Here is an 18737-nt window from a genome sequence, read left to right as displayed (position 1 = left end):
TTTGCGAGGGACCACAGGAGGTCCAGATGAATATTATAAGGCCAGAATTCATTGCGTCATTCTAAACTAAATGTCAGACAATCGCGCTCGGTCAAAAATAGAGCAAATACAATCAAATCCATCCTTTATCTGACATATAGACTAAAAGGTGTCCAGTATGTTGGAAAAACTGTCCAAAGAAGAAAAAAAACCTTTTTAAAAAGCCTTTTTATCTTAGGATAACACAAGCGGCCCTTCATGTGTAGTATCTAATCGGCATGGACGTAAGCAATTTAAGCATATTGATTTGATGTTTCTTGTACAACATGAATACCGATAAAGTACACAATACTATATGATCTGATCATCTTACAAATCTTTTCTTTAGTCTTCACAAATCGTGTTGATTTGGAAATACTCAATTTATTTTTTGTTTGATGTTGGAAAAGGAAATGTTTTATTCACCTCCAAGGCAACAAGCAGTCAACAGAATGTTCTATTTCTACTAATGTGTTTGATGAAAGGTGAAGATAACGAACAGTGATCAATCTCATAACTCCTATAAGCATACAAAATAGATAGTTGGGCAAACACGGACCCCTGGACACACCAGAGGTGGGATCAGGTGCCTAGGATGAGTAAGCATCCCCTGTTGACCGGTCACACGCGCCGTGAGCCCTATATCCTGATCAGGTATACGGAGTTATCTGCAGTCAAAATCAGTGCCATCGATCTCATAGATCCCATAAAGGATTCAAATTAAGTAGGGTAAAAGCTGATCCTTAGACACGTGATATGGGATCAGGTGCCAATGAGAAGTAAGCGTCCCCTGTTTACCGGTCATACCCTCCGTAAGCCCTCTATCTTCACCTGGTAAATGGAGTCATCCTAACAATTGGTATGAAACAAGGCTGACAGCATTTGACCCAGTGATAGATTTTATTGGGAAATTAGATATTTATAACGACCATAGAATTTGCGAAATGCTGACTTCAAATGAGACTGTTTATAAGGAAATTTAAAGGATTTGCAGAATATCATAAAAGGTTTATTAGAAATTTCAGTGAAATTTCAAGACCACTGACAGAATTGATGCCACCAACTAGCAAGAAAAAGAATCAACAGACAAAAACAAAACAATCATGTAGTGGGTAAGTAAACAACAAGAAGCCTTTTGATTATTTTAAAGAGAAATTATCTACGGCTTTTTAAAAGATACATACAGATGCCAGTGGCCAAGGACTAGGAGCAGTATTATATCAGTAGCAAACAGGATTTAAGAGAGCTATTTCATATGCAAGTCGTGAATTATCAAAGGCAGAAAAAAATTACCCGGCACACAAGCTTGAGTTTCTTGCACTCCAATGAGCTCTTTGTGTCAAATTCCACGATTATTTATACGGCAACCAGTTCATAGTTCTTACAGATAACAATCCGCTCATATATGTTCTTTCCACTGCCTACTTAAATGCTACTGGACATAGATGGTTAGCTTAATTAGGTGTATAGGGTTTTGATATTTTGTACAGAGCAAGGAAGAATAACCAGGATGCAGATGCGATTTCAGGAATTCCAGCTAAATCAATCAACTCGATTTGTAACAGTACGCAGATTCCATACATATATAATTTGTCATGTAATCCTCAAGCTGTATCAATGGCAGACATTGGCCCACACATGGGAGTCAGTGATAAAATACAGTGGGACATAGTTCAGATGAATTATCCAGAGAATGATCTAGGAGAACATTTGTTGATAAAGGTACAAAGCCAAGGAAAGGAGACTTACCAGCTAGTCCACTGAATAAGATATTTTATCAGCTGGAAATAAAGGATAATGTACTATACAAAAAATAAAAATCCAGGAACGAAATCGACTCCAACTCGTAGTTCCAAGATTCCAAATTAACATCATTTTGCAAACTGTACGTGATGAAATGGGACATCAGAGTAGAAGCAGGACAGCATATTTAATTAGAAATAGGTTTTATTGACCAGGGATGACAGAAGATATTGAGCAATGGCTTAATAATGGTAGAAACTGCATCAAGAGGAAAACCCAACCAAATTTGGCACCTTTAGTTAATATTCAAACCTCACAACCACTGGGACTAGATTTTATAGATTCTTTTTCTTTGTAGCAGTCAGAAGGAGGACATCAGAACATATTGGTTAAATTACAGATCATTTAACGAATTACGCACATCTTCATTTAATGTTTGATAGGGAACCTAATTTACCAGTTGATATTCGGTTTAAAACAGAATAAAACGAGCCACAGACAAAATATTTAGAAAGACCTTTAGAGGCATATAAACCTAGCATCAAAACAAAGTAGTCAATCACAGAGCAAACAGAAGGATAGGTATGATTTAAGGACACGGGAATCAGTTTTATAGTTTTCCATTATCACCTGCATATGGTGTTTATATCTCTCAACTGATTCGATACGCAATAGCTTGTTCTGTCTATGGTCAATATTTTTTAATCGAGGCAAGCTACTGACAAACAAATGCATGGCGCCGGGGTTTGAACACGGGCACCTGAAGTGTGGATAGCTTGTATAGATTGTAATTGTAAATGTAATTAAAAGATTTATATAGCGCCCTATTAACATTAGTTCTCTAAAGCGCTTTACAAATGTGAAAGAAAAGATAATATAAAATCGATGTGCACATACAGGTGAATAAAATATTCATAGTATCAGAATTAAATGCATAAATATCATTATTAATAAATAGCGCCTAATGTAATGATATGATTACCCTAATAACATATGAAACATTTTAAAAAAAAACCTTAGGAATAATTAAATACAGAAAAAGGACATAGGTATAACAACAAACAACAGGTTTTTTTTGGTTAACAGCACTGTAAGAGCTGTATGTAAGAGCACTAAGTATATAAAAATAATCACAAATTAAAAGTTAATCTAAAGAGCTGCGTTTTGAGGTCCACTTTAAAATTAGATAATGAAGTACATTGTCTGAGTTTAAAAGGCAGAGAATTCCAGAGACTCGATGCAGCCTTGTCCAAACGTCGATCCCCATATATTTTCGTATGTGTCCGAGGTACCTGGAGAATATGCAGAGATTAAGATCTTAGTGATCGTGTGGGATTGTAAACTGTAAGGATATCCTTTATGTAAACTGGAGATAGGTTGTTGAGAGATTTGAAAGTATGAAGAAGTATCTTATATTGAATTCTGTATTCAACTGGGAGCCAGTGAAGATCTATTAGAACAGGAGTAATATGGTCGGATTTTTTTAACGTGTTATTAATCTTGCAGCTGTGTTTTGTGGCCTCTGAAGTTTGCTGGTGTGTTTAGAATGAACACCATAAAGCAATGCATTTCCGTAATCTAATCTGGATGTACATATGTAACTAGCGAGTTTACTAGAGTTTTACATGCTTCATCATTGATAAATGAACGGGTACAGCCAATTCTGCGAATGTTTACATATGCTGATCAGGAAATAGAGAGACATTGTTTTTCCATGGTAAGGGATTTGTCAAAGAATACGCCTAAATTTTTTACGAAAGATGAATCACTTACAACACAATCACCAAATTCAAGATCAAAACTGCTCATATCTTTAAGTCTGTGTTTTGGTGCGAAGACTACAAGTTCAGTTTTATCTTCATTGAGTTTGAGGATGTTAATACTCATCCACATACGTATGTCCGATAGATCTTATATACATCGTACATACCCCCCTTTCCAGAATGAAATTATTTTATACCGAACCAAAAATGTATCCAAAATCTGTTATTTCCCCACTGATCACCCTCGTAAGTCGTTGTGGATAGTCAGTCTGTACCATCTGTAAGCTTTTGTGATGACCACTTGTGAGATACTAATATATGTAAAGGTGTGCAACAAATCATGTAAACAAACAGGGGGCTACCTACTCCGAGACCGATTCCCCGGGTATAAACCAACTTTATCGAAGGAATTTCTGCATAATGTAGTTCTACTTATGTCTTTCGTCTAAATCCCATGATATCCGTTTTATTTGTGGTATTCACACCTTTACATATATTAGTATCTCACAAGTGATCATCTTAAAAGCTTACAGAATGTACAAACTGACTATTCTGAACGACTTCAGTGGGTGATCGATTGGGAATTAACAGATTTTTGGTACATTTTTGGTTCTGTATAAAATAATTTCATTCTAGAAGGGGGGTATGTACATAAGATCTATTCACGCTATCCACACTTCAGGTGCCTGTGGGTTTGAACAGTCTTGTTTAAAGTCAACATTTCGCAAATTCTATGGTCGTTATAACGATCTACTATGCCAATCTATCATTGTGTCAATTGCTGTCTGACGTGTTTCATACAGATTGTTGGATCGTTCTTGGCACACTGATTTTGACTACGCATAAATTCAGTTTACCTGATTGAGATATAGGACTCACAACGGGTGTGACCGGTCGACAGGGGATCCTTATTCCTCCTAGACACCTGATCCCACCTCTGGTGTGTCCAGGGATCGGTGTTTGCTCAACTCTCCATTTAGTATTGCTTATAGGAGTTATGAGATTGATCACTGGTCGTTGTCTTCACCTTTCATAATATAAATAAAATAGTCATGCTACTTTTACATGTACACTCACTCAATCTATGCATACAATCCTCAACAGATTAGTAATTGACCTGATTAGTAGATTATGATATGTAATTTCAAATGTCCGTGTTTGCCCAACTCTCTATTTTGTATTGCTTATAGGAGTTATGAAATTGATTACTGTTCGTTATCTTCACCTTTCATTCACAATGTGTTCATGTTTGATGTTTGTTGTTCCTTGTTTCAGAGTCTTTTGATAACCTTTGGATCTATGTTGTTCTGATTTATTGCGATAAAAATAAACCCTTTGACCGGTATGGTTTCCCGATTTCTCACTCGGTACCACACAGTGAAAGCGATTCCCTCTTTGACGTCTACATCGCAGATGTCTAATTGTAAGTACATCTGTTGTGCGAGAGACCACAGGTAGGCCAGATGAATATTATAAAACGAGACTTCATTGTGTCATTTTAAACTAAATGTCAGACAATCGCGCTGGGTCAAAAGTAGACCAAATACAATTAAATCCACTGTTGTGAGTACTCTTTATCTGACATATAGACTGAAAGGTGTCCAGTGTGTTGGAAAACCTGTTCAAAGGAAAAAGCATATTTCAAGACAACACACGCGGCCCTTCGTGTGCATTACCCTATCGACATGGACATAAGGACTTAAAACATGAAGTGATATTGATTTGATGTTTCTTGTATAACATGAATACCAATAAAGTACACAGTACTTCACAATGTGATCATACTACAAATCGTCTCTTTACAAATCGTATTGATTTGGAAATACCCACTTTAGTTTTTGTTCGATGTTGGAGAAATGAAATGTTATATTCACCTAGAAGGCAACAGGAAATGAAGAAAATGTTCTATTTCTACTACTAACTAAAAGTGATCAATCTCATAAATTCTATAAAGGATACAAAATTAAGTAGGGTAAAAGCTGATCTTTGGACACATGATATGGGATCAGGTGCCTATGAGAAGCGGCCCCTGTCAACCGGTGATACTCGCCGTGAGCCCTATATCCTGATGAGGTAAACGGAGTAATCCTCAATCAAAATCAATATGTAAAGAACGACCTAACAATGGGGATAAAACACGTCATACAGCAGTTGACCCAATGACATGTTGTATAAGCAAACAAGATCATTATAACGACCATAGAATTAGCAAAATGCTAACTTCAAACGAGACTGTTGAAACCCTTGTAGCATCACTTATTCGTCAGTAGCCGTTCTCGCTCTAAAAATATTTTACATAGAATATGCTTTTTCGTGTGGAATCAGTTGAGAGGCACAAACATCATATGCAGGTGATGATGGATTAGATTACTATATAAATATGGGGCGCTGACGACGTAGAAGCTGAAGTAGTTCAGTTTGACATAATGTTGAGTAGTTAATTTGCCGTTATCATCTATGTTCAATAAGATATCCAAAGATGAAGCAGATATGAAGACTGTGGTGTCTTTTATTTCGAGTTTATTTAAGCTAATCAGAGACCAGGGAAATATTCAATCTTCTAACATACAGAAAATTATTGTTGTGTTTTATTCTGTTAAAGTTACTTTTAAAAATATCAACATCTCGATGATTTACTTGAATATCACAGATAATTCAATACACAGATTAAAGAGAGACAACTGTTATCGCTCTGTGCGATCTTACTGTTGTTGTTGTTTGTGTTAAAGCAGTGGTTGTATTCTTTTTGGTAACCTTTTCACGCATGTTTGTTTTCTTTTTGTAATATTTGTATTGATATCCTTTTCAATGCTTTACTCTGTATTGCAAGAAAATAAAACATTGATCGATTTATTGATGATGCCTATGTCATAGCCATCAGCGTTTTTTAAATAATTTCAATTTTAATAATTATTTCATTATTCCTGTACATTATATAAATGTCTTTATCTTTACGATGCAGTTACGGTAATTCCAAATCATTGGTAGTACATTTAACACATTAATTCAAAAGACAAAATCACAGCCATACGCCATTTGGGAAAATCAATCTATATATCAACCCACGCTAGAAACAGAACTTTGTGGTTCGGTTACCAATGCTACTGAATATTCATTAACTTCATTATCCCTGTCCGTTACGTTATCCACGTTTGCTGACGTCACACTGTATGTCATGACCGCATCATTTTCTCTGTTGTAGTGCAACAAAATGGAATCTGATGTAACGCTTTCAGACCTATCATATGTTCGTGAGAGTTCACCATTGTTCACGTGAACATTATCTGTCGGTTGACCAATCCCTCGGTCGTTGCTAGAGGATGGGCTATTTTCTAGAACATTCTCTGTATCTCTTTCTGTTTTAAGCGGTTCGTTGAAGAAAACGTCATTGTAAGACGGAGGCAGTGAATAAAAGTCCTGGGAGAAGCCATTGTTGTCATACCCCAACACCGTCTCTTCGTAAGATGGAGGTAATCTTACATCTCCTTGCGTACTACGCCGTAAATCTGAATAGACATCGAATGAACATTTTTTTTAACTATATTAATCTAGATCGTTCTATTGGTCACAATTATACATACTGCAGATTTTAGACATTTTTAAAGGAATAAATTTCATTTGCAAATACATGAACCGCGACGCTTTATGCCGGTGTTGTAGCTTAGGATTTCCCCCGGAAAAACGGGCCCAGGATAGACATTCCCTACGAAAAGAAAGATGGGCCTGGCATAGAATTTCCCCCTAGGAAGAATTAACCCGGGCCCAATCCCCCTAGGAAAATCCGTCCCAGTATTGAATTCCCCTTAAATGACAGTATGCCTTTTTCCCCTTCTTACACCTTAGTTATGTATCCGTTTCCAGTTCTATTACTAGAATTCTCTTGCTTATCTAGACCCAGTAATTCTTTTATTTTTTTGAGCAGGGTCTTGTGTATCACAATCATCATCTTATGTTGTTTTTTTTTTAAAGGAAATTATTCCGATTTGAATCGTGTAATGATAATCAAAATTCATTCAGACGTCTCAAGTTTTTGCCGTTATTTCCTAGTATCTAATATTTGAAATAGTGAAGTTGAGAAGAAGATATTGGTTTTTTTTAATTCAAAATTTCGAATTTAGATAAACGGGAAAAATTGAATTACTTTTATCTATACAGTGCATCTATTTTACTTTTCAGATATTTTGATTGTATATCTTTTAGTCGACTTTTACGAAAAATTCTAATGATATTGGCCATCGTTAAAGTCTTTTGGGAAGCATATTGTATTTACTATATATGCAATCCAAAGTTTTCAGCGTAAACCCAACTTGAATATCTATAAAAATAAAAAATAAAAACCAAAACCCCCCCCCCCAAAAAAAAACAAAAAAAAAACAACAAAAAAATATTCGTTGATTTTATGAATATCGTAATATTAATAACCGTATATCTACTTTATTAAACTATAACAATTTAACAGCACATATTTGTTTCTTTTTTGTAACTTATTTTTAATAACGTATTGATTATTATCTACATTTGCATGTGTTTGCTTCATTCTACATGTATATTTATTCAAAATCTTTTACATGAGAGAAAACAAATCTCTTGCTGTGGCCTTTAACTCGACATTTTATCTATCAACAATGATAATTTTCATTCATGTGTCGATTCGATATATCACACTGAACTCGAAATAAAAGACAGAGTCTTCCACATCTGCGTCGTACTTAAATATTCTATTAAAGATTAGATGCTACATATATGCAACAGCAAACTAACAATGAAATCCGAAAACAGGAGAGGGAAATTCTATACCACGGCGGTTTTCCGCCCAGGGGGAACTCTATACTGAAATTGTACATAGGGGGGAATTATATGCTGGGGAGAATTTCTCCCTATGTGGGGAAACCTATCCCGGGCCCGTTTTTCCGGGGGGGGGGGGGGGGGGGGAGTCTATGCTACAACACCGGCATATTTCATGAAATTTGTTACTTATCATTTCTTGAAAAGTACGCCGACGGAAAGCGTTGCATTCAAATCTTCGTGTATTTTCAAAAATGATATATATTCCTTTAAAAATATCCACAATCTGATGTGAAATATATTGGGTTTGTTGATTTACGGTTAGTGATGGGATATGTTGTATCGTAGATTTTTGGTCGCTGATGCGAGATACATTAGACTGATGTTGTCTGTTTTGTATTGACAGTTACTGATGTGAGATATGTTTGGGCTGATGTTGTCCGTTTTGTATTGACAGTTACTGATGTGAGATATGTTTGGGCTGATGTTGTCCGTTTTGTATTGACGGTTACTAATGTGAGATATGTTTGAGCTGATGTTGTCCGTTTTGTATTGACGGTTACTGATGTGAGATATGTTTGGACTGATGTTGTCCGTTTTGTATTGACGGTTACTGATGTGAGATATGTTTGGGCTGATGTTGTCTGTTTTGTATTGACGGTTACTGATGTGAGATATGTTTGGGCTGATGTTGTCCGTTTTGTATTGACAGTTACTGATGTGAGATTTGTTTGGGCTGATGTTGTCCGTTTTGTATTGACGGTTACTGATGTGAGATATGTTTGGGCTGATGTTGTCCGTTTTGTATTGACGGTTACTGATGTGAGATATGTTTGGACTGATGTTGTCCGTTTTGTATTGACGGTTACTGATGTGAGATATGTTTGGGATGATGTTGTCCGTTTTGTATTGACAGTTACTGATGTGAGATATGTTTGGGCTGATGTTGTCCGTTTTGTATTGACAGTTACTGATGTGAGATATGTTTGGGCTGATGTCCGTTTTGTACTTACGACCGCTGATGTGAGATATGTTTGCCGCATTTCGTTGTCTTTGACTTCTGTCGCGTCGTTGTTTAGAGGTCGCTAGCCAGATGCACAAACAGAAAAACAGCAGAACCAAACACCCCGATAATGTTCCAATCACAATACCAAGTATTTCACTGACTGGACTGAAACCAAAAAGTACAACTTCTGAAATCAGATGCAATTTTGTGGGATCGATTTTTTTAAAAACAATATCATCTACCTGTCCTAAACTAGCTACCGTAATAAAGAATCTTTATTTTGGTATCTATTTATTCATAGGTAAATGAGAATTAATGTAAACTAAATTTTTAAAACTTCGTTTGAACGAATTCTACTTCGTGAGAACGATGTTAATTTCGTGGGAACGACTTTCATTTCGTGGCAATGATTTAAAAAAAAAGCTCATCGATCTGTCCGAAACCAGCCACCGTAGGTGTGTTTTCTTGACGTCATATTATCAGAATGTATAGATTTCGAATGAGTAAATATGCATAGGTGGTTACGTATTACGTAATTTTTTATGTTGCTACTCGTATATGATATATATCAGACCTTGCTGTCTTTTATACCTACATGTACTTCGTCTTGCTTATCTTAAGATCCATACTCATGAATTTCAACTGCACTTTACCCGTTCTGTCAACATGGTGATTAATTTGTTTTGTTTAGTTTTGCAGAACAGAATGCCAGGAAAACATAATTATAACATCATATAGGTCATTTACCATAAATAATAAACATGGTTGTAAAACGTCTGGACAAATAAAGTAATCAGCAAGCGACGCTCTTTCTTATAATTACTTAAGTACATAGATTTCGAATTGTGGTGAAGATAAACATGTAATAGCTTACCCTGTCGAAATCATTTTACATACACTGCAGCTGCTTGAACATAAACGGATATATATTTTAAAAAAAAACCAGTTACAACACGCATAGCTACTGACATCTTTAAAAGATCTCTTGTTTTCATCCTGATTTTTGTCTATAGGTTTTAACATTTTTGTGATTTAACGTACCTAACTTCATAGAATCAGGGTGAATCTGAAGCAATAAACCCGGCAATTGAGTAGAAAATGTCGATTCATGAATTATTGTCATCTTGTCAGTAATTGCTGCTTGTAATCTCCGTTGTGCATTGACCTCGGAGGTCACCAGTTCGAAAAAAAAAACCCGAAAGAGAGGTATTGAGCACGCGTCAGATTTATAAACAATTAACAAAATTCACTATCAAAATTTTATTTGAGTGGCACATTTGCGTAATCATTATTTTCCTACACTTCGAGTACATGTACTTCTTGTCATTCATGAAACGATGTAATATTTTAAATCAAACGACGTATAGTTACCCACGCCAGTTCCCGTATTTGTATATGACCTTTGCCTTAGCAACCCGATTATGTTCGGCAATCATCGTTGCCATGTCCTTGCATACGACACAATGGCGGTTTATACAAAATACTCATTGTAGGTCATCTTCTCATCTTGGGGATTGTATTAGTTATACCGATAGGTGTTATTTAGCGTATAATTGGATATCGTCAGTTACAGCTTGTATTGCTTTAAACTACCAATTATCGTAATGAACGTTGGACACAGCAAAGGGCGTTACAATCTTATCATGGAATAAGTTACAATACAAGCATATCGATCACGCTGCTTTCTTACAGAGGGCATACAAACATTCTTGTTCTAATCTGTTTGAATTCAGAAAGTATGGTATGCCTGCATCGACCAAAATAAATTAAAGGTACATAGGCACAAGCTCTTGCCATTACCCCAGTGTCGGCGTCGGTGCCACGCTTGAAGAAGAAAAAGCTTTAACCTGGGCTATGTCATTTGAACCAAGGGGGATAGGAATTTTATATTTCACATATAGATGTCTCATGAAGAGATCTTTGTTTTGATACAAAGACTTTTGACCAAGTGACCTTAACTGTGGAATTTGACCCACTTCTTAAAAACATTAACCTTGGCAATATATTTTGAACCAAGGGATAGGGATTTTATATTTCATACTAGATGCCTCATGACCAGGCCTTTGATATGGTATCAAAACGTTTGACCTAGTAACCTTGGACTTTGACCTATTTTTCAAAAACTTTAACCTTAAGAGGGATAGATTAAGAAGAGACATACTTCCCTGCGAGCTATGTTGTCTTCTGACAATTCTTGTTGATTAAAGTTTAGTCGATTAAGAATATTTTTTTTCTGCAGTGGCGGATTAAGAACAACTAGATCGATAAATAGAATACGTCTGAAATGAAAGTAGAAAGTAAACACGTGAAATGAATTTCATTCTGAAAATACATGAGGATATGAATTGCAGAGCTTCATGCTGGCGGACACGCCGTTCATGACGCGCCAACATGAAATATGCTGGCACGAAGCGTCGCATTTCATCTCCCTATGCATTTTCAAAAATGAAATTCATTTCTTAAGTACGTGTATTTGATTGTCAAGCTTTGTGCCATGGCAGAATTTAGAAAAACTTCTTCAGACATCAATTTAGAAATATAATAATAGAAGTTCAAATCAGTTATGGGACGAAATTTGATATGAATCCGCGAATCGACACCAGTATCTGGGACGGAAATCAAAGCACATGCAAAATCCATGCCCCAGATGCATAAGTCCAATGCAGGTGCAACGCCATAGACTTGAGATAATTTGAAAAATATACATATGTATGGTATTACGTTTCTTTTTGAAATTGACAGCAGTAATGTGAATCGGAATCCCCACAGCAGGTGTCTGAGCAATAGATGTCAGTGTAGCGCTTCCGGTATCGCAGTCTGCCATAGGAAGTGTAGTAACTTTGTATGTACGTATGTGTACATATCGTACCAGAGGTAACATCAACTACAAGGAAAAGGGAAATGTGTTTGTAAACAGTTTTCCGTAAGTTAAATTATTTTCAAAGTTCAAGTGATTAAAAAGCAACTTTTGAATGAAATGAATATACATGTATTTGACTGATAGTATTTAGAGCTAAAAGAATTGGTTGGACACGGGTTCTGGAAATCTTACAATGCTGTAGCATACATAACCGTGGGGAGGGGGGGGGGGGGCTGCCCAGGGGTACTTTCTGTGAAAGCGTTGGTTTTCTGTTATTTAGTTATCTTCACATACAAAGTATGATATACAGTTGTATTGTCTGATTATCTGCCTTATCTTGATAGTATCTATCTATCCATCTATCTATTTATCTATCTATCCATCTATCTATCTATCTATCCATCCATCCATCCATCTATCTATGGCTCTCGGACTTATAATTATATATAGGCCTAATGAAAACATGACTTCTTGTAAACAATATATAGGGAGACATTTTAAAAAAAAATTATATATATTTTTCATTAAAACGACGCTTTCCCTTTAATATAGGATTTTGAAGTTTGGGCAAACTGACATCTTTTAGGGATTTTTTGTGTGTTGCTATCCAAGAATTTAGACAGTAGTACCCCCCTCTTCTGGTCCCCCCCCCCTCCCCCACACACCCACGCCTTTGAAAAACGATGCTACGTGTTTCTACGGTATATTTGTCTAGAGTTTTTATTTTTGGCAAGATAGGAAAAGGTGTAAATATTTTACGTCGAACCCTAACCTATGGTGAAACATCGATTGTTACATCATGTGCATTGTTTAAATGAACGAAGATGTCAAACGACGTTCCATTATACATTTCTTTGAGAACAATTTATTGAATCTTATACTTCTTTGAGAACAATTTGCTGAATATTATGGTGATTGTTTGATTCGACTATGACGTCATTACTCAGCGAAGTCTGTTTTTTCTCTCCCCCCCCCCCCCCTTCTCTTTTTTTTTGGTGGTTAAATGATTTGTCAGTTGCCGATGATATGTTACACTGAGTTCAGGAAATTATGTGACATATTACCCCGATATAACTACTTATAGACGTAATCACTGGTGTCACGGTAAACTGGAATCTCAATTTGAAAATTATTTAATTATATAAATACATTCCGATAAAATGAGAGGTATAAGGTGTCGGATATCAAAACCTTTTAGTCATATGACAGTTTTCAAATGTATAGAGACATATACCACCGAGTTTTTTGGGTTTTTGGTTTTTTGTTTGTTTAATTCTTTGCATATTCAGGATAATACATCAAAAGACAATGTATTATATACATAAACTAACGCAGTATGATTAACATCAGATCCCTTGATCCGCTCACGTAGATCACTACACAGGTATTAACATTACCCGAACCTTGTCGTCTGCCACAAAAGACAACACAACACTCTCCTTAGTGCAATGGTAGTTTAAACATTTGTTATAATGGTCAAAATTAGATAAAACACCGAAGGTCGTGTGTAGCGATCTACGTGAGCGGATCAAGGGATCCGATTTTAAATCAGATTGATAATAACGAATATATATTAAGTTGATTAAAGTAAAATATACTTTGAATAAAAGTTAATATATTAAAGATTTAGAGTATGAGTATGATTTAAGAAAAGTAAATCACCATTCATTATTTTAAGTGTTAAGCATCAGCTCATTCAACCTTTGCAGTAGGTGCGAATTACATGTCTTCTTTCCTTCCTTGTTTTGCTTTTTTACTATACATGATTTTTGTTTTTCTTCCTTCCCCACACGCTTCCAGCCTTCTTAAACATTAAAGTGCATTGAATATCATGAAATCATGAACATCTAGCTCGTCTACATGGTGGGTGGGTGGGTGTGTACACTATAAGGCAGTGGAAGTATGCCTTTATATCCGCCATGTTATAAACAAACATGATGTATAAAAAATGCGTCCAGCATTCAAACAAGCTGGACATTTAGTCCACTCCGTACACTGCGTGGGGAGGAGGCTTTCTATAATTTAAATGCGTATGGCTACCAGTCGTTAATTGGATATATTATATTATATATATATATATATATATATATATATATATATATATATATATATATATATATATATAAGTAGTTCTGATATGAAGAGGTAAACAATGGCATGTTACAATTGGAAGATTAATTCGAGTAAAGATTTCAGCCATTGTCCTGCAGGTAACACAGACAGGTAGTTCATAAGGTAAGGGTTGAACATAATGATGTCAATGTATGTGTGTACAAGACATTTATGTACATGATACATACAGAGAGAGAGAGAGAGAGAGAGAGAGAGAGAAAGAGAGAGAGAGAGACTTTAAAATTGTATTACAAAGGTAAAAAAAACCCACCTTGGTCTCAGAGAACTTGATTAATGTAATTAGTGTGGAATACCTACTGATAAACGTTAGTAATCCTATAAATGCAGCGAAACTGAATTGGTTTTCCATGTAGAAAAATAGAAACTTTCACTGCCGGTCCTGACTGTCTTAAACAATTAAATCCTATCAGCTGTGTCCTCTCTCTCCTGTCGTAAAGCCTTACGTATATCGATACGGATGATTATTCCATTGTTTATATCTCATACACGTTTACATCCTGATCCACATGGCTATGTGAATGTTAGATCACGCTCATCATATGTTTAGACGACATTGCACGTTCGGGGCGGATCTATGAAATCATTATCCCTTAAATTACTTGTTCAAGTATGTTCAAGTTTTCTTATCGTACTGCGAGGCACATTCACGGTGGACATCTGTTGGACTGGCGTAGATTATAAGGCGTGTTATATATTGTGACCCATTGAAATGCGAGGTTTCTATGGAACACTGCGGGTATATCCGATACGGCTGGGTTGCAGCTCGATGCATCTAAAGTGATTACAAATTATCATCATAAAGCGTGGTGGTGTCTTAAACACCTATAAGTATACTATTCATATAAAATATACATTATGTAAAAACAGGTTAGGTTTTGCTATTCAAAAAAAAACAAACAAAAACCCCCCAAAAAAAACCAACGTTTAATTAATGCTTTTAGAATTATTTACCCAATGCACACACCTAACTGATAAGGTAGCGTGGGCTCTGATAACCATCGTCAATGCAACATCGTCAATGCACCGGTATCTAACTGCCGACGTGACGCTGTAGCAAGGTATTTTTCTTCTTCTGTAGAAGCGATTTGAATAAATTCTGTCATTCTTTTGACCACGCCGATGAATTACGATTCTCAAAATACTTTCATCATATAATTTCAAACGAAATAATTAAACGATATGAATTACAGACGTTTGATTATCTAATGAAAATTGACAGTACGTGCATGCATGTCCCGGGTTGTATTTAACCATGCCGATAAATATGTGTACGATAAAACTTTCCTTCTATTTCATAGCGAAACAAATATCCCCTAGATATATATAAATATATATTATTACTACAGTAACTTGATCCGAAGAGTCGGATCACGTCGAGTTGACAGGCGAGGATCATCAGTTCACACGAGACGCGATGATCCGCGCCTGTCAACGAGACGTGATCCAACTCTTCGGATCAAGTTACTGTAGTAATGATAAATTTATTATATACCCCCTATGCATTTTAAATCCACATTTATATGATACTAAATGTAATCCAAATTATCAAAAATACAGACATACAGTGAAATTATGTTTTGTGTGCAGTTTTGTTTGTGACGCGGTCAATATTTTAAACAAAAAAAAAAACAAAAAAAACCCGTTGCGTTGATGCTTTGTGACGTCATTGTGACGGCATCAGTTTCAGAGGATACTGATACGGAATCAGAAAACCACAGTGTGGTGATCCGGAAAACCGGATCACACGATGTGAAACCCACAGTATCAAAGAACGATACATTGATGGGTATATAATAATAGAAAGTCGAAAAATAAACCTACAACATAAATTTCAAAACTATTAATCGAAATCTATCAGAGTTACATAGAGAAATACTTGATTTTTGACGTTAAAATATGGTATGAATAATCGTAGCACTGCTCGTGAGAAACAGATTTCCCTGTGTCCATATGAAAGCTTGTTTCCTTCGTGTGTTCTTACAGGTCATGATTTGTTTCCTTTGTGCGGCGTTACACTATCGCCGGGCCATGATTGTTTCCTTTGTGCGGCGTTACACTATCGCCGGGCCATGATTTGCTTCCCTCGTGTGTTCTTACACTATCGCCGGGCCACGATTTGTACAGGCTTGAAGCTATGCTACATATGGATGCTTGTAATATTAATATGACTAATCATGACACTTGTTCTTGAGAAGATTTTGAAAGATTTTTCTGAAAGTTAATGTTTTTCTCCAGCATATAAACACCCTTTAAAATAAAAATAAAAATTATACAACTTGATATCTTTACAAATTGACAACCATTTTCTCGTGAATGCGTTGCAGTTGTAAACAATCCGCGTATGAATATAGATAAATGATTCATCTATTTAAACGGCTAGGAATTCAGACAGAAATAAAAGTCTAACAACTGAATTTAAATTTAAGAAATAAACATAATTAATGAAAATACAAAATGGTCAGTATGAACTGCAACGCTTCACGCCGAGCGGCATAATTTGCGTGCAGTGCTAAAGCGCTGTTACGTGTATGATGCATCGCAGTCCATACCCTTAATGTTTCTTAAATATATATCTGATCTCGGTATAATTTTAATCAGATTTGTAAATAGACAGGTAAAGTATGAATAACGTTTTGCAGTCATAGTGTAATGTCGTTTACCACCACACAATTTGAAGTGTGTGGCATATAGTTCTCTATATGATATATATTAGGTGTGTGGATTTTGAAATATACCTTACGAAAGCTTATGTTGTAACGATTAGTAAAGACCGTGTGACATTGTGGGATACCATGGCGTCACTGATGTGATAACAATTACTAACAGTATATCCAGAAGGAGGAAGAGGAGGAGTAAAGAATTTTATTCTTTACATTTCAAGGGAGAAAATCACGATTAAATAAGGCTCTGTGTGAATAATTCTCTTTCTTCTAGCACCTTGACAAGAACGAGGCTGGCTTTGTACTGATCTCGATATCAGTCAGACGGCAGCTCTTCAACACGAATAAATTTATTGCAGAAATTGCTCCCCATCGTGAGAGTAAAGTGGTTCGCCATTCGGTCACATTCACATTGACTATACCTCAGGTAAGCTCAAAAACAGGAAGTAAAGTGATACTAATTTTAATTTTAAAAAGAACTGTAGATGAATGTGAAACAATAAATGTAAACATTATATACATAGGCCTATAGGTCTACATGTATATACATTCATCACGCCATCCTGCTATCGTTGCGTTGTAGCTTGTGCTTTACAAATGATGTAACTCGCACAATGTTTAAGATTATCGAAGAATCAATTTTGTCATTTATTCTGAAAATAATAGCGTTACTTACAAATGAATGCAGCAAACGAGTTGTTATGAGAGTACATATCAGCTTAAGACCTACAATATAGCTATACAATGCACAGCACACTTAGTGTATAGAATTGTATGGAGCCCCATCTGTGAGAGCATCCACTATATAACTGTCTATTTAAAAATGTTTTATGCCCATTCGTAGAATTTTTCACTGATGTAGAAACGTCACCAATTATAGGTGAAGAGTCACAAACGTTGACCTGTGCATGACACGAGGTCTCCGTTTTCAACGTCATATCCGATCTACGACTTCCACTTCTAATATCAGGCGCTAGGTGAAGAGAGAGTCACTACTTATTACAAGATCACCGAACATGGAAGAAATGAAATATACAGCATTCACGATTTTCATCCGTTACAGCATTCTCTACCAAGAATTCCTTGCGCTACGAGCACTACAGAGTGAGGATTGCGTAACGCGCCCTCTGGTGGGAGAATGCCGTTACAGTCAAAACATTTAACGTCACGATGCCTATAGGCAGATACTAACGCAGCGATCTACCGCCGCACGGACGGGAACATTTTTCAGCGCTTTGTTAAGTCAAATGTTTTGAATATAATGGATGAAAATAATGTTTTATATTTTATTCCTTGCCACTTAATGTTGGGGGTCTTACGTGGCGCCGAGAATCGAGCGTGAGCGCTCTAACTTATTCTCTACAATCTTTTACTAGATGTAGTAGTTCAGTGACTGGATGTGAACATTTTTAATTCAAATGGACCATCAGAACACACACTTAAATGCAGTCCTATTGGATAAAGATACGTATAGATCTTTTATTTTGTGGGTTGTAGAATACATGTAAATTTTGTATGTATGGTGCTGCATTTTGTTTTAAAGTCACAGGTGCAATTTTTGTAATTTCAGATATTTTGACATTTGGCAAATACATGTATAAACCAAGAATGATTATTCAAATAACCACAAAACACTACCATGATCTCTCTCTCTCTCTCTCTCTCTCTCTCTCTCTCTCTCTCTCTCTCTCTCTCATTATATGCTATAGCTGTGTGGTCACAACACACGAAGTGATAAGAAATTATCCTAATGATGGCGTAATAGTAGT

The 18737-nt window shown here is 36.0% G+C and overlaps 2 protein-coding genes across 3 annotated transcripts in view; one reads left to right on the top strand and one right to left on the bottom strand.

The window, feature by feature from the left end:
- Positions 1-6371: 6371 nt before the first annotated feature.
- On the bottom strand, positions 6372-15229 carry LOC125655864 (uncharacterized). Its single transcript, XM_048886391.2, has 4 exons — positions 14606-15229; positions 12037-12199; positions 9323-9480; positions 6372-7030 (listed from the first exon to the last, which is right to left on the bottom strand). Exons 1-4 carry the CDS (start codon positions 14655-14657, stop codon positions 6582-6584), a joined length of 822 nt encoding a protein of 273 aa, XP_048742348.2. The 5' UTR covers positions 14658-15229; the 3' UTR covers positions 6372-6581.
- The window catches only part of LOC125655865 (uncharacterized), a 13479-nt gene continuing 6854 nt past the window's right edge, over positions 12113-18737 (top strand). Inside the window, exons 1-2 of one of the 2 annotated variants that reach the window (XM_048886394.2) lie at positions 12220-12238; positions 17328-17395. Coding sequence is in view for 1 of the 2 variants with exons in the window: in XM_048886393.2 (XP_048742350.2) it covers positions 12168-12238 (71 nt within the window). In the remaining variant the exon portion in view is untranslated. Of the gene's footprint in view, positions 12239-17327; positions 17396-18737 lie in introns of both variants that reach the window. The other variant, XM_048886393.2, reaches the window with a different exon arrangement.

This window comes from Ostrea edulis, chromosome 7, assembly GCF_947568905.1.
Source record: "Ostrea edulis chromosome 7, xbOstEdul1.1, whole genome shotgun sequence".
Lineage (NCBI taxonomy): Eukaryota > Metazoa > Mollusca > Bivalvia > Ostreida > Ostreidae > Ostrea > Ostrea edulis.
Note: the sequence above shows the minus strand (reverse complement) of the source record. Positions and strands in the feature narration are given on the sequence as shown.